Source organism: Juglans regia, chromosome 15, assembly GCF_001411555.2.
Source record: "Juglans regia cultivar Chandler chromosome 15, Walnut 2.0, whole genome shotgun sequence".
In the NCBI taxonomy this organism is placed as follows: Eukaryota; Viridiplantae; Streptophyta; class Magnoliopsida; order Fagales; family Juglandaceae; genus Juglans; species Juglans regia.
The window spans coordinates 14,965,448-14,980,871 of record NC_049915.1 but is presented as its reverse complement, the minus strand read 5'-3'; the positions used below and the strand labels follow the sequence as shown (position 1 = coordinate 14,980,871).

The 15,424-nt window shown below is 34.3% G+C and overlaps 2 protein-coding genes across 5 annotated transcripts; one reads left to right on the top strand and one right to left on the bottom strand.

Annotated features, from left to right (window-relative positions):
* The first annotated feature begins 1,063 nt into the window (after window positions 1–1,063).
* LOC109011672 (putative disease resistance RPP13-like protein 1) lies at window positions 1,064–5,262 on the top strand. The gene is made up of 2 exons (XM_035685865.1): window positions 1,064–4,923; window positions 5,176–5,262. The coding sequence occupies exon 1, from the start codon at window positions 1,374–1,376 to the stop codon at window positions 4,839–4,841; it is 3,468 nt and encodes a 1,155-aa protein (XP_035541758.1). The 5' UTR covers window positions 1,064–1,373; the 3' UTR covers window positions 4,842–4,923; window positions 5,176–5,262.
* A 2,121-nt stretch (window positions 5,263–7,383) lies between these two features.
* Window positions 7,384–13,752, bottom strand: LOC109019362 (transcription initiation factor TFIID subunit 7-like). Of its 4 annotated transcripts, none has more exons than XR_004798472.1 (6): window positions 13,482–13,743; window positions 9,892–10,016; window positions 9,481–9,614; window positions 9,164–9,391; window positions 8,672–8,870; window positions 7,384–8,069 (listed from the first exon to the last, which is right to left on the bottom strand). XR_004798472.1 is itself a non-coding variant. In XM_035685988.1 (6 exons), exons 2-6 carry the CDS (start codon window positions 10,010–10,012, stop codon window positions 7,747–7,749), a joined length of 615 nt encoding a protein of 204 aa, XP_035541881.1. In that variant the 5' UTR covers window positions 10,013–10,016; window positions 13,482–13,752; the 3' UTR covers window positions 7,384–7,746. The 4 variants fall into 4 exon arrangements, 3 of the variants coding, with proteins under 3 accessions (XP_035541881.1, XP_035541880.1, XP_035541883.1); XM_035685988.1 differs by having other exon boundaries at window positions 7,384–7,916; window positions 8,801–8,870; window positions 9,272–9,391; window positions 13,482–13,752; XM_035685987.1 differs by having other exon boundaries at window positions 7,384–7,916; window positions 8,801–8,870; window positions 13,482–13,741.
* Between the last annotated feature and the right edge of the window lie 1,672 nt (window positions 13,753–15,424).

The window sequence follows — 15,424 nt, the reverse complement described above, 5'->3', positions numbered from 1 at the left end:
TTTTTAAAAATTATTCAGATACAAAAATACGTTTTAGTTTTAATTTTAAATCTTTTCATTTAAATTTTTTAATTTTTTCAAATTTTTAAATAAAATATAAAAAACAATACAATTTTTTAAAATTTCACAACAAAAATATAATAATAAAATAAATAAAAATATTATATTTCATTATCTTTTATAGTTTTACTCAAGCTGTCGAGACTATTGGCTATATAATTTTGAGAAGAAAAATGATAATTTCTTCCCAAAATTGACTCGTTATATTTTCAAATCAATGAAATTTATTTTCTGTTTCCAACTTTTGAATTTTTTTTATTTTTTATTTTTGAAGTTTTCTGAAGTCTATTTAATATAAACCAATAAATACCAGACCCCATATTTTTAAAACAAATTAAATAATCATATCTTAAAAAATATGTGATTTTACTCTTTTATCTTTATATTTCATATTTCATATTTTATGAAACATGAGGGTAAAAGAATAAATTCACATACTTTTAAGTGGTGTGCAGGAGTATGAGACTTATGTATATAATTTTTCTAAAGGAAAACAATCATCACAGAAAGAGAAAAAGCATACTCGCCTTAGGTCTCCCTACCAACCACGTTCCTATTACGATAAGATTAAACTTATGAGACTGATCTTGGCCTTTTGCCAGAAGAAATCACAGGTTTTACTCATATCTCTGCATACTTTCTCCACTACTCGTTCCTTCATTTCTCATACGAAAATCATGGCTGCAGTGGGAGAGCTCTTTCTTTCTGCTGCCCTTCAAGTGCTGTTTGACCGATTGGCCTCTCCTGAGTTGCTGCAATTCGCTCGCCAAAAGGGACTTCGAAAACAGTTAGACAAGTGGGATAAAACGTTGATAAGAATTCGTAAGGTGCTTGATGATGCAGAGGAGAAGCAACACACTGAAAGGTCAGTAAAAGCTTGGCTTGATGATCTCAGAGACTTGGCCTACGACGTGGAAGATATATTGGATGAGGTCGCCACAGAAGCAGCTTTGCGACGCACGTTGATGGGTGAAAGTCAAGCTATCACTAGTAAGGTACGGAATCTCGTCCCTTCTTGGTTTACTGGTTTAACTCCAAGTGCTGTTAGGATCAAGATTAGGCTGGGATCAAAAATAAAGAAAATCACTGCTAGATTTAATGATCTTGTGACACAAAAAGATCAACTGAATTTGAAGGAAAGTTCTAGTCCAAGGCCAAGCAAAAAAAGAGAGATACCTCCCTCAACTTCTGTGGTGACCAAAGATCACATCTACGGTAGGGAGGAAGTCGCAGAGGCTGTACTTCAATTATTGATAAGTGATAAACATAGTGATGCCTTGACTAAAATACCCAATGTGATTTCTATAGTTGGTATGGGGGGTATTGGAAAGACAACCCTCGCCCAGCTCGTTTACAATGATACAAAAGTGCAAAACTTTTTCGATATGAAAGCATGGGCTTGTGTTTCTGAAGATTTTGATGTTGCTACAGTTACAAAAACAATTTTACAATCTATCATGAGTTCGGAAAACTGCGATGACAAAGATCTGAATTGGATGCAAGTCAAATTGAAGGAGAAATTACTTGGGAAAAAGTTTCTAGTAGTTCTTGATGATGTTTGGAATGAGAAATACAATGATTGGATTCGCCTACGTTCTCCGTTTGAAGCAGGGGCTCCTGGAAGTAGTATTATTGTCACAACTCGTAATCAAGGAGTATCATCACTGATGGGAACCATTAAAGTTGAACCTTTTCAGTTGGAGTTGTTGCCAGCTGATGCTTGTTTGTCCATATTTTCCCAGCATGCATTGGATGCAAAAGACTTTAGTGCATATCAAGACCTTAAAGATATTGGGGAGGAAATTGTTGGAAAGTGTAAAGGCTTGCCTTTGGCTGTAAAAACTATTGGAGGCCTCTTACGCGGTACACAAGACTGTAATGAGTGGGAGAAAGTTTTGAAGAGTAAGATATGGGATATACCTGAAGAGAGAAGTGAAATTGCTCCCGCTCTTATGTTAAGCTATCACAATCTACCTGCACATTTAAAGAGGTGTTTTGCTTATTGTTCTATATTTCCAAAAGATTATGAGTTTGAGGAGAATGAGGTGGTTCTATTATGGATGGCAGAAGGTTTGATTCATCCACAACATGAGGATGAAGAGGACATGGAAGATTTGGGTAGAGAGTATTTTCGCAATTTGTTGTCAAGGTCATTTTTTCAAAAATCACGCTTTAAATCCAAATTTTTTATGCATGACCTCGTCAATGATTTGGCTCAATCAGTTGCAGGCGAGACGTGCTTTAGAATGGAGGATAGAATTGGGGGTAGTCAGCATGGGAATGTCCCTATAAAAGCACGCCACTCATCTTACTTGGGTAGCAAATATGATGCTACTAAAAAGTTTGAGGTTTTTTCTAAACTCATTAGTCTACGTACATTCTTACCTCTCATGCTACCATTTCAAGGTCCTTGCTATTTGGCTCGTCATGTTCATTGTGAATTGGTTCCAACATTACGATGTTTAAGGGTTCTATCTTTCAATGGGTACTGTATAAATGAATTGTCAGATTCTATCAGTGATTTAAAGCATCTACGGTATCTTAACCTTTCCAGAACTGAAATTAGTAGCCTACCTGAATCAATAGCTATTCTCTACAACTTGCAAACATTGTTGTTGGAGAAGTGCCGTCGTCTGAAGAAATTACCTTCAATGTTATGCAACTTGGTCAACCTGCGCCACCTCAATATTGAAGGTGCAATTTGTTTGGAAGGAATGCCGGTGCAAATAGGTAAATTAACTTGTCTCCAAACATTGTCTAATCTAATTGTGGGAAAAGACAATTGCTCAGGTGTAAAGGAGCTTGGGCCTTTGAAGCATCTTAAAGGGAAGCTCAACATTTCAAGATTAGAGAATGTGATTGAACCGAATGATGCAAAAGATGTTGAATTAATTAAAAAGATCAAAATTAGTAAGTTGTCGTTGGGATGGAGTCGTGACATTGATGAGTCGAAAGACAGGACAAATGAACTAGAGGTACTAAATAGGCTACAGCCTCACGACGCTTTGACGGAGTTGGGTATAATTAACTATGGTGGTACAAAATTTCCTAATTGGTTAACAGCTCCTTCATTTCCTTATATGGTCTCCTTGGAAATATCAAATTGTCGCAAGTGCACATTATTACCTCCATTGGGGCAATTGCCATCACTCGAAACTCTTTCGATCTCTGGCATGGATAGCGTGAAGAGTGTTGGTTCTGAATTTTGCGGCAATAGTTGTGCACAATGTTTTAGATCCTTAAAGACTTTGCGTTTCGAGAACATGAAGGAGTGGGAGAAATGGAGTCGTTGTGAAGAGTTCCCAAATCTACATAAGCTTTTCCTTTATAGTTGTCCGAAACTATTAGGGAAGTTACCAAAGAACCTTCCTTTACCAAAGGATGTTGATATATATAATTGTGCACAGTTGAATGTTTCACTTTCATACTTTCCAGATAAATGCACACTTAATACTGAGAGATCTAGTGGGGTGGTGTGTGGAAGCAAGGTTACATTCAAATCAAGAACATTCTACTCTTCACTTTCAGCAATTTCAGATCAAGGGGTTGATATGGAAGGGCTGGCAGAGTTAGAAAATTTAAGTATTGAAAGCTGTGAGGAGCTAACGACATTGTGGTCAAACAAGGTGGGATCATTGCCACATGATCTCCCATTTCTGCATCATCTCAATATTTATAATTGTCCCAAACTAGTCTCTTTGGTGGCGGAAGAAGTTGATCAAGAGCATCTCCAACTCAGAATCACATCTATTAGTATCAAGGATTGCATAGCCTTGGAATCATTACCCAAGGCATTGATGTACAACAACATGTGTCTTCAGTCTATTGAAATCATTAACTGTGATTCGCTAACGCATTTTGCAAGAAGCCATCTGCCTCTAACTTTAAAGAAGCTACGTATAAGTGAGTGCAAGAGTATGAGGAATTTGGTGGAGGATGATGATAATGATACAAACAACAACAGTAGTTGCAGTAGTGGCATCACATCTCTTATTGAGGACTTGAGCATTAGCAATTGTCCATCCCTTGAATTCTTAACATCAAGCGGAGAATTACCTACCACACTTCAACGCCTTGAAATTTTCAGTTGTCCGAAGCTGGAGTCAGTAGCGAAAAGTTTTCATCATAACTCATTTCTGACAAGAATCTACATCTACAATTGTGAAAATCTTCAATTGTTTAATGGTGGAGAGTTGCTCCTCCCTTCCAACCTGAGACAGCTTTATATATCTAAATGTGAGAAGGTTTTGTCATTTCCCAAAGAAGGTTTTCCCACAAACCTAACGGTACTCGCGATCTCTCATCTCAAAATCACTGAAGCCTTGTCCGATTGGGGGTTGGACAACCTCACTTCTCTTAATGAACTTTGTATTGTTGGATGTCAGCATCTGGTGTCCTTTCCAGAGATGGCGTTGCCTTCCTCTCTAACAATCCTCCGCATCTATGAATTTTCGAATCTGGAATGCTTGTCTTCCGAGGGCTTAAGAAAACTCACCTCTCTTAAAACACTCCAGATTTCTGACTGCGAGAAGCTCACGTATTTTCCAGAGGATGGGCTGCCTCCCTCACTCCTAGAGCTTATTATCTATTGTTGCCAAAAGTTGAGGTTCTTTCCAAAGAATGACCTACCTTCCTCACTCAGAGTACTTGATATATGTAAATGTCCTCTGCTCGAAGAACTTTACAAGAAAGGTCAGAGAGGAGAGTGGTGTCGGATAGCTGACATCCCTTTTGTTGGAAGTAATGGCAAATACATTATTGGCACAGAAACGGAAGAATAAATCCAAATGTACTTTGAATTTTGAATGGTTGCATTGAAGAGATCCCATCACTCCTATTGCTTGCTGCAACCAAATCTGGTTGGTATGCTCTGTCTAACTATTCATCTTCTGTTTTTTTTTTTAGTTCTCGTTGGGTTTGCATAACGACATGACAAATGCTTGTCAAAATTTTCAAATCTCCAAGCAAAGAGAGAAGGTCTTCCAACATGAAATTTTTTCTTTTCAAATTGGCAAATTGCTGAACTTGACAAATGATTGGGCTCCCTTTCTCAAGTTTTCTTTTTCCATTTATGCATTTAATTTTTTATTTATTTATGGATTTGCTTCTTGTCAGATCGTCGATTGCATGACATGGGTAAAGATGAAGAAGGGGAAGGAGTTCTGCCAATGTAACATCCTTAGGATCGAACTTAATTGGGGTAAGGAATATGATTGTTCAGGATTTATGCAGTCTATGATTTATGAGCTTTGTAGGTATGCTAATAGAAAAGAAACGCTACTCTTTGTTCTCAGGTTGACAGAGGCAAGAAGTCGTAAACCAAGCAGCGATGGATGCCATTTCTCATAGCAAACAATTGGCTCTAATTCTTAGTGCACAAACCCAATATAAAATTGCAGCAGCAAATCGTTGGCTTGCGAAGTCTTTCTTCATGTTTTGGATCCCCCAATGCTTGTAAGAGCTGTCAAGGAGGTGCTTACAACGCTCTCTCTCTCTCTCTCTCTCTCTCTCTCTGTGTGTTCATGTAATTTGTCATTATTTTATCTTATTGTAAATTTGTAATGAATCAAAGTAATCCCAAGTGTGAAATGAAGGTAGCTGCTTTGAATTTCTGAACCACTGTCGGCAACTCAATTATATAAAGAAAGAAAAAATAATAGCCAATTCAGTAGATTCCAAATCTGCGATCTGCAAGAAGAGCAAAATTATTGAGTTCCATAACAATATGCAGAAAGTTTGTTCGTTATTTTAAAATCCAAAATTGAAACACTAAAATGTGTTGGAAAATTAAAAAATAGACCCCAAAAATCTATGAAATTTGAACAGATAAGGTTAAAAAAACCCTAAGATTTTAGCGTATACGTAATATGAATATCTATACATGTGATGTGCATAAAAAAAAGAAAAAAAAACTCAAAAGTCTTCATTTTTCTAAATTTAAAATGTCATTTTCAAAGTCTTAGAATTTGTTATTCTTATATCTTCTCCTAATTATTTTCAATCGGTTTATTTTTTCTCAATGAAAAAAATACAAGAATGAGAAAAGGATGCAAATTTCTTACTTAAATTGAAAATTTTAATATGAGTCTGACCAATTGTCAAATTTGATAATAATTATTGGTATACATATATTGAGTAAATATGAAATGGAATTGCATCTATAATTATATTTTTTATAACTATAAATAATAAATTGCATAATATATACACAAAAATTTACATGTACACTCAAATAATCATTATTATATAAGTTTGGCCCCCGAAAACCAATGATTTAATTTGAAGTGACATCAAATTAATTCTCATGGTTAATAATAAAGTCAATTTTAAAAATTCTTAGAAGCTTGAATGCTACTACTGAACTTGACTTAAAAATATTTTTCTTTTGTTCTAATGGAAGCATCAGGCGCAAATATTTTTTATAATAAATAAAGTCATTTTGTATTAAAATATTGAAATCATAAATGAGAGTGTGCATAATCATTTATTAAAATTTCTCCAAAAACTTTGGCCACTTAGCTTGTTTGGAAATAAATCTCATCCCAAAAATCTCCTTCCCAAGCATAATTCAGATACAAACATTTTCAAACTAATCATAAATTTTTCAAACTAATCATTATAACTTTTCCAAACTTTAAAATAAAAAATAAAAAACAATTCAATTTTTTCAAATTTTCAAACAAAATTAATATTATAAAATTATATTATAATAATATTTTAACTTTATAATATTTGTTATTCAATTTTTTTTCTCGTTTCCCAAAATCTAAAAAATAATAAACTCAAACTATTTCATTACTACTCACAGACTATTTTATTATTATTTACAAAATTTTTATCTCATCTCACTCTCCAAATGAGCCTAAACTATTTAAGCCTTTAGCCACTCTCACTGAAAGTACATATTCTCACAGTATTTTTTTCATGCATGGTAGGAGTCCATTTATGCATAGAGCTCATTTACATTTGAGGAAGAATTGTGTACTTTTAATTCCTGTTGGGTCATACAGATTTAAGTTTAGGTTCTTAAATGAAGAGTGTTAGGTCTAAAAAAAAATTAAACTATAAATTGATACGGCTAAACTCTAAGCTTACTCTTCTGAATTCTTTTACATGTAATACAGAGAGCACATCACTCGTACCATTTACATATTTAATTTTTAAGATTCAAATTTTTAAATTTATATTGCAAATTAATCATGCAATATCAGTGTTGGGGAAGATGTCCACACTGACTTGCAAATAAAATTTATCTGAAACCTTCATCTAATCTTCTAAACCTTCCCTCTCCAAGCAATCCCATCACAGTCTGCAGACTCAATAGGCTTATAAGAGGGGGGAGCTTTCATATTCACCAACAGGAACAAGTCCAATTCTGTAGGCCAGGCCAGGCAGATTAGCATTTCCCAACACCCTAATTTCTTCCCTAGCTGAAGAAATTCTGACCACACAGGTTAAGGAAAAACATAAAGTAGGTGAAGAGTCGGGCAATGCTCTAGTTTGCCAACGTATTTGGCACTGTCCAACACCATTTCTAGAAGAAATTGCCATATAGCTAAATATTCAGTAAATTAAATAACAAATAGAGACTGCAAACTCAAGAAAATACTCCAAACTAAGCAGGAACAACAGGTTACAGCTCTTGTTAATCCTATACACCTTTTCAATTCTAGAAGAGGCTTCAAGTCAGATTGAGTCATCAGATTCATCAGAGTCACTTCTGTCACGCTCCCCAGCATTTGTTCCAACCTCCGGGGCATTGGCCTTTGCAACGGGTGCAGGAGCAGGTGCAGGTTTTTTACTCACATAACGAGCACTTCCGTCTCCATCTTCCTCTTGTTCAGCTGTTTCAGCATGTGAGCCACTTAATCAAGGAATAATCAATCCACAAAAAGTAGTGGAAGTCTCTGAATCGCTACAGCTGCCAATACAACTGTCTTACATTTTCAACTATGACTTATCATACGTTTCACAACAAAGAAAACCTCAATTTGCACTCATATTTTCCCCTGAAACAACAATGTAACAAATCCTTGAGCTCCCACACAGCTTAGAGACATCTTAGATCTTGAGGGTGAAACAAAGATACAAAAGCATCATAACAGACTTCCAATTGAATTAAAAAAAAAAAAAAAAAACCTTTTTTTCACCCTCCATGTGTCTCTGAATTCAAATTGAACACTGCAGTCATTAGTTCAATTACTACCCCAATCATCCATTGGAATCTTAAACCAATGTCCTACTTTTTTTTTTTTAATGAGCGAAAAAGGGTAGGAGGGGGCAACCAAAGATGGTTTCCCTACCTTAGCCTGACCAAAGTAGTATTACCCTACCTTTTGGGAACCGGACAAGTGGGGCCTAGACGTCAGGAAGCTGCAGGCGCTTCCTCAAGAAGGCCTGAGCCATAGCTTAGACCCTAACCCCACTAGAGAATTCAATAAATCTTTGTGGCTAATAGTATTAGTCTAAGGTGAATCCATATTCGAATTCGAACCCAGTACGTAGTACATGCCAAACCACTTGGGAGTAACCTAAAGACCATTGAGACACCACCATTGGAGCATTCAAGAGCACATACAATTTTTTTATAATTAATAAGAGAATTTATTACCAAGAATAGGCACTGCCCAAGCACAGACTATTTTCCTGCTTGTAAAATCATGCAACAAGCAACATTAATCAAGTAAAAAGTATGCCAGGAACATCAATAAAGTGAAAAGCACATAACATATAAGGATATCAACATTCTCGGCTGTTGAACCGGCACTGATCTTCACTAGATCTTTCAAGACACGCTGTACAAGCTCAGGCTGGAGAACATAACATAGTTGTAGTCAGTACAAACATCAAATTGGAAAAGGGCAATGAAAGGAAAGCTACATACTAACATCCTAAGAAACCGTAGAGTTCAGTAAGTTCCAATTTCAATAGACTTGGTGACTTTTTATTAGAATACAGATTTCATGTTTTTATTTTAATACCTAGACGAAAACTATATTCGTAAATGCAACTTCCAAACTACAAAAGCCTTTCCTTTTCAATAAATGATTTGCAATTACAAGATAACAAATGAAAAAGAGCCATATTTCTCAAAATGATCGACCATATGCCAAAGCGATAGCACAGATTCTTTTTTCCTTTTTCCTTCTTTCTCCTTCACAATCTTGCTGTTATGTTTGTTAGCAAAGCTTTGCAATGAATTATTTAATACATTTAGATCTGGCTCCCTGCGAAATCTCCGCTTCCGAGCATCCCTCATAGGAGGGGTGAGACCATGTCTGTACTCCACCATGTCTGGAGCAGGATCACCTGCTTCTCTAACCATAATCATCTGTTACAACCAGCAGACATAAAGAAGAATTACAAATGAATAAATCTTTGATGTCCTTGTCAATCATATAACACTAAAGAACATTTTACCTGGCCAATGTCTGCAGTCTTGATCAACACACTGTCATCATATGTTTTATATGATTCCACAACAGAAGGAAGATCCAAGAGAGATGCAGGGAAATGGTCATTGGCAATGACAAATGTCCCACTCCTCCCATCCTCTGCAACATAATAAGTTTTTAAGTTCACAAGCATACCAAGAAGGTAGGTCACAGTTAAGAACTCCCACAAAAATCTATTTACAAAACCCATTTAACAACATAAAAGATATAACTCTAAAATAAAAATAAAAAATAATTATAATAGAGAATTGAAACAGCAAAGAAAGAAGTGGATTTGAAGTTCTGGAGAGAAAAGAAACACTGCAAATATACATGTCGCAATTTAAGTAAAGTGCAATGGTTTGCAAAAAGTAGTAGTTTACTCAATGTTCCTCACCAGAAAAGGTCAAATCCAATGATTTGTCTTCAGAAGATGACGCATTTTCACTTTCACTAAGAAGGCGGTCTAATCGCTCTGCAATAGATGGTGGGACTCTGAGTATGAACTGCTCTTCCATATAACTACAAAATCAACACCAAATTGATGACTCAAAATAAAAAGAACTGTCAACTTTAACATTTTGTTGTTTCAACTTTTAGATTTTTCAATCAAGTCTTTCCACTAGATCCTTATTAAAAATATTTAACGGCCTATCAGTGATTAGAATTCAACATGCCTCATATCACATTAAAATTCACACTGGCTATGTAATTAAAAATTTTATAAAATAATTTTGAAATTTTAAGAATTAATAAGAAAAGCCCAAACTTTTTTATAAATATAAAAATAAAAACAAAAACTATTAGGTGTTGAAATGCTAATATGCCTGGCCTACATAATTTGCAATCCTACAAACCCCCAGGAGTTGACTCAAGTCGTAAAGGCCTTGGTCTTAGTAGTATGCTCCCTCCAAGGTTTAAGGTTCGAATCTTCTTGGGTGCAAACAATCTCTAGGGACCATTGAACTGGGGGTTTTCCCTTGAATTACCCGAGGTACAATTGCAAAGGGCCAGAGCACCCCCGGGATTAGTCGGGACGTTGTTCTTGGACACCCGGTGCCAATAAAATAATAATAATTATTTGCAATCCTACAGGTTCAAGGATTGAATATTATGGACTTGGTCTTCTGTGGGGGAACCAATCACCTAAAGAAGATTACATCATAATTTACTTAAATTTTTATTCACTGAAAAAAAAGCCCTCTCTATTAACAAAGCAACCAGCATAAGGAACTTTGCAACAACATGACCATGAAGACAGATAACAAGACAGCATTCTAGCAAAATGCTTCCAGCACTATTAGGTGTTGAAATGCTAATATGCCTGGCCTACATAATTTGCAATCCTACAAACCCCCAGGAGTTGACTCAAGTCGTAAAGGCCTTGGTCTTAGTAGTATGCTCCCTCCAAGGTTTAAGGTTCGAATCTTCTTGGGTGCAAACAATCTCTAGGGACCATTGAACTGGGGGTTTTCCCTTGAATTACCCGAGGTACAATTGCAAAGGGCCAGAGCACCCCCGGGATTAGTCGGGACGTTGTTCTTGGACACCCGGTGCCAATAAAATAATAATAATTATTTGCAATCCTACAGGTTCAAGGATTGAATATTATGGACTTGGTCTTCTGTGGGGGAACCAATCACCTAAAGAAGATTACATCATAATTTACTTAAATTTTTATTCACTGAAAAAAAAGCCCTCTCTATTAACAAAGCAACCAGCATAAGGAACTTTGCAACAACATGACCATGAAGACAGATAACAAGACAGCATTCTAGCAAAATGCTTCCAGCCATATGATAAACGTATTGCATATGCATAATGCGTGTACCTCTGAAACTAGGATGCTCCTTAAAATCAAAGGGCTTATGTACATAAAGGAAAGGATTCTTTTCTGCACTGTGCTATGGATCAGATATCATACATATGCATATGGTTTTCTAAATTAATCTACATATAATGTAGAAATTCAAACACAGAAGCGAAACTTCAACACAAAACATAAATTACTTTTTTCACCCCAGCTTTAGCGGAACAAATGCCTTGTATTTCAAATATAACAAAATTATAATTACTCTAATCAGCACGGTAAACCTGAGAAGATATTGCAATGAGCTCCACCATGATAAATATAGTAAATTTGAAAACAAAAAAAAAAAATAGTAAATCAAATACTGGTCAAAGCCATTATTGAGAGAACAAGAACGTGAATGGAGTCCAAGATTAAAAAAAACAAAGAAGAAGAAGATTGAAAACAAAAAAGAAATAGTAAATCAAATACTGGTCAAAGCCATTATTGAGAGAACAAGAACGTGAATGGAGTCCAAGATTAAAAAAAACAAAGAAGAAGAAGATTGAAAACAAAAAAGAAATAGTAAATCAAATACTGGTCAAAGCCATTATTGAGAGAATAAGAACGTGAATGGAGTCCAAGATTTGAAAAAACGAAGAAGAAGAAGAAGAAATAAGGCAAAACATAGAACCCTAAACACTAACAATTTTGCACGCACGCACGCGCACACACACATACATATATATATGAAGACTAGTGAGAGGGCCTCAGGGCCGTTCTTGATTCCTCATGTGACGTCCATACTTTTTGAATTTTGAGGTAAAAGCAACAAAAATACCTCATATATATTATAAGAATAGATAATAGATAGTTGGTCAGTTCAACTTTAGAAAATAGGAAACCTAAAATTGCAGAGTAAACCCCGATCCCATGCACCGCACCCTCGGAAGCTTCCCTACATAGAACTGGTTAAATTGCTAGCTTTTCACTGGAGGGTGTGGCCCCTAGAGATTGTTTGCACCCAAGAGGATTTGAACCTTGGACCTGGGGGGAGCATACTCCCAAGCCCAAGGCCTTTACCACATGAGCCAACCCCTAGGGATTATTTGGGTTTAGCATTTTTAAGCAAGTGTTTATCTTTTAGCAACCTCAAATTTTTCAGCATTCTTGCATCCTTATATTAAAAGCATATCATGTTGGGGTATTATTATTCCTATTCCTCTTACATACACAATAGTTTTATTCTGAAGAAAACTTCAGTGACATTTTGATTTCATCAACAACCAATCGTGCAATCCAGAATTCATTCAAACTCAAAAATCCACGGTAATTCAATCAAACATCTCAACAACATAGATTAATATAGTCATCTCTCACTGAAGACCAAACAACTCAGTAGCTAAAATAATGAGTTCTTGCAAATTGTATAGAGGAAATCATACGAATTGACACCCAATAACAACTCCATAATCATTTGAGATTTACAGGAAATACAAATTAACTAAAATTTCTGTGGGTAACATGAAACGATGAGGGGTTGTGATGCGGCGGCGTTGTGCGAGAGAAAACCGAGGGCGTGTGTGAGAGAGAGAAAGAACAGAGAAGAGTACCCCCAATGCCTTGACCTTTGAATCTAATGGAGATATTGGGCATAGCCCCTAGCTGCCAAGAAAACTGATCGTGCTTTTGGGGGAGAGAAAATTTCAAAAAACTCTATACTCAAGCCTTTTTTTTTACGAGTAATATACAGTTATAGGCTCTTTTATTTCAAAAAGTAAAATTTATCCTAAATGATGCAGGGTAAAAGAGAAAAAAGGGTGATTGTGCTTAAGAACAGAATCTCCTTCCAATCATAGCTACTCACCGCAACGTTCAATCTTCAATAACCCTATAAGCTGTAATATAAATTTTCCTGTCCATCTAATTATTTTCAAGGGAAAAATGACTCAATTAACAGAACGAGATATTGGTGAATTAGATTTCAACGAAGGGAATCCCTAACCAACCTTCATAGCCTTTACAAGAAAACATAACAATACCTCAACGCACAATTAAAAAAGAATATTAATTCAAAGCCTTTTCTACGGCGTTTTTGTTCTGCCATAGAGTTCGACAAGCGAAAGCAGAGAAACAGAACTAAAATTATAGCGAAGAAGATTGATATGGAAAAGGCAATGAAAGAGTCAAAAGACTACCGAGATGGCAGGACCTCAATGCTAATGTGCAGAGACTCGAGCTAGCCGGTATTTGAGATTAAATCACCCCGAAACCAAGGTTCCTCTTATCACAGGGATGATTGGGACAGCAAGATCCGAATGTATGAACTCCTAGATGGATTCGAGGGCGATGAAGAATGGCCTTAATCTTATCACAGATAATTATGAAGAACCAGGAAAGCTCGAGAGACCTCCAGAAAGAAGAAGGGTAAAAGAGGAAATAGAGAATTTGATTACTTTTCTTTTTGTTTTTGATAGGAAGAATTTGATTTCCTAATCGTTTCTTCGGACGGTGGTTATTGTGTCAAATCATAAATATTTAATTATATAAATCAATCATCTAAGTTTTTTTTTGGTTACAATCACCTAAGTTATTATGCCAAACTTTTAAATTTAACTAAATTTATTTAGATTGTGTCCTAAATTAATTTGTTAATAATTAATTAGAAATAGATCACGATTCATTTAGATTAATTTCATATAAATTAGTAAATTAACATACATAATCTTTTTGACCTTATTAATATCATTTCTCATAAAAATTAAAATTTATATTTATTAGTAGTTACAATATCTTAAAATAAGAATATATACTTAATAAAAATTATCAATATTTTTTAAATTTTAACATATAATAAAACCAATATTACAAATCCTACGATAACAAATATGAGGATATGTCTAAAATTATAATCTCTATAATAAAACTATAAATATACTAAAAAATATTAATATTACAATTCAATAATAATATAATTATAATTTTGAAATAAAATCTAAACGAATAAAAATTGATTAATTTTAGGTTAAGTCAATTAATCCGTTATTGACCTATTTATAAATTATATTTTAACGAATCAACTCATATTTATTCGAACATATTAATAATAAATTTAAATCCGTTAATTTTATGTCGTGTAAATTCATGTCACGTATTCCCATCTCACTGCCAAGAATCCGTAATGGACTATCTCGTTCTACGGACCATGGGCCAGTACAAGATAAAAGCCTAAAAGCAGTAAAAACAAGAGTAATTAAAGGCCATGGGCCGACTCAAACAACAAGAGTAACTAAAGCAATAAAAGGCCATGGGCCGACTCAACAACAAGGAGTAAAATAAGCCCATTTTACCAATCTACTTAATACTTACTCTAAGGTCTTCTCATTTAGATGTTGAAAAATATGTAAAAAGTCTTGAAATAATTTATAAATAATAATAAAATAGTTTAAGTTAAAATATTTTATAAAATTTTGAGAGAAAAAAAAATGAATTAAAATATGGTTAGAATATAACTTTTTAATATTATTTTTATTTTAAATTTTGATAAAGTTGAATTGATTTTTATGTTTTGTTTAGAAGTTTGGCATTTAAAGTTTAATATTATTTTTGTTTCAATTTTAAATTTTTTAAATTTTATATTGTTACATGTTTTCTATTTTTTAAAAGTTATAATATTTTTGAGTTTTTATATTTTCTATTGGTTTCTTTTGTTTTTAATTTTTATTTTAACATTTTTCTAAGTTTTGAGGTTTTGTATATTTTTAGTTTTATGATGCGTGTAGAACTAATATAAGTTTAATTTCTACGTAAATTAAGGATCACTAGGTACATCAAATTGAAAGTTCAATTAAAATGCACAAATTATAGCAATTTGACTTTAGGATAAACCACATATACTTATTTAGTATTTAAACTTAAATAAATATAAAAATTTTATTATAGAAGTATAAATTGATGCATATATTAATACCACATCTTGTATATATAACACGAAAAATTATTTTAATATAAAAGATTATACGCACAAAATAACATAAAGCGTTTTCCAAAAAATAATCTCAAGTCAGAACCAAATAAGAGAAAACATTTGTTTTCTTATTAAATCATTTGCTAAAATTTGTTTTCCATAAAACCAATATAG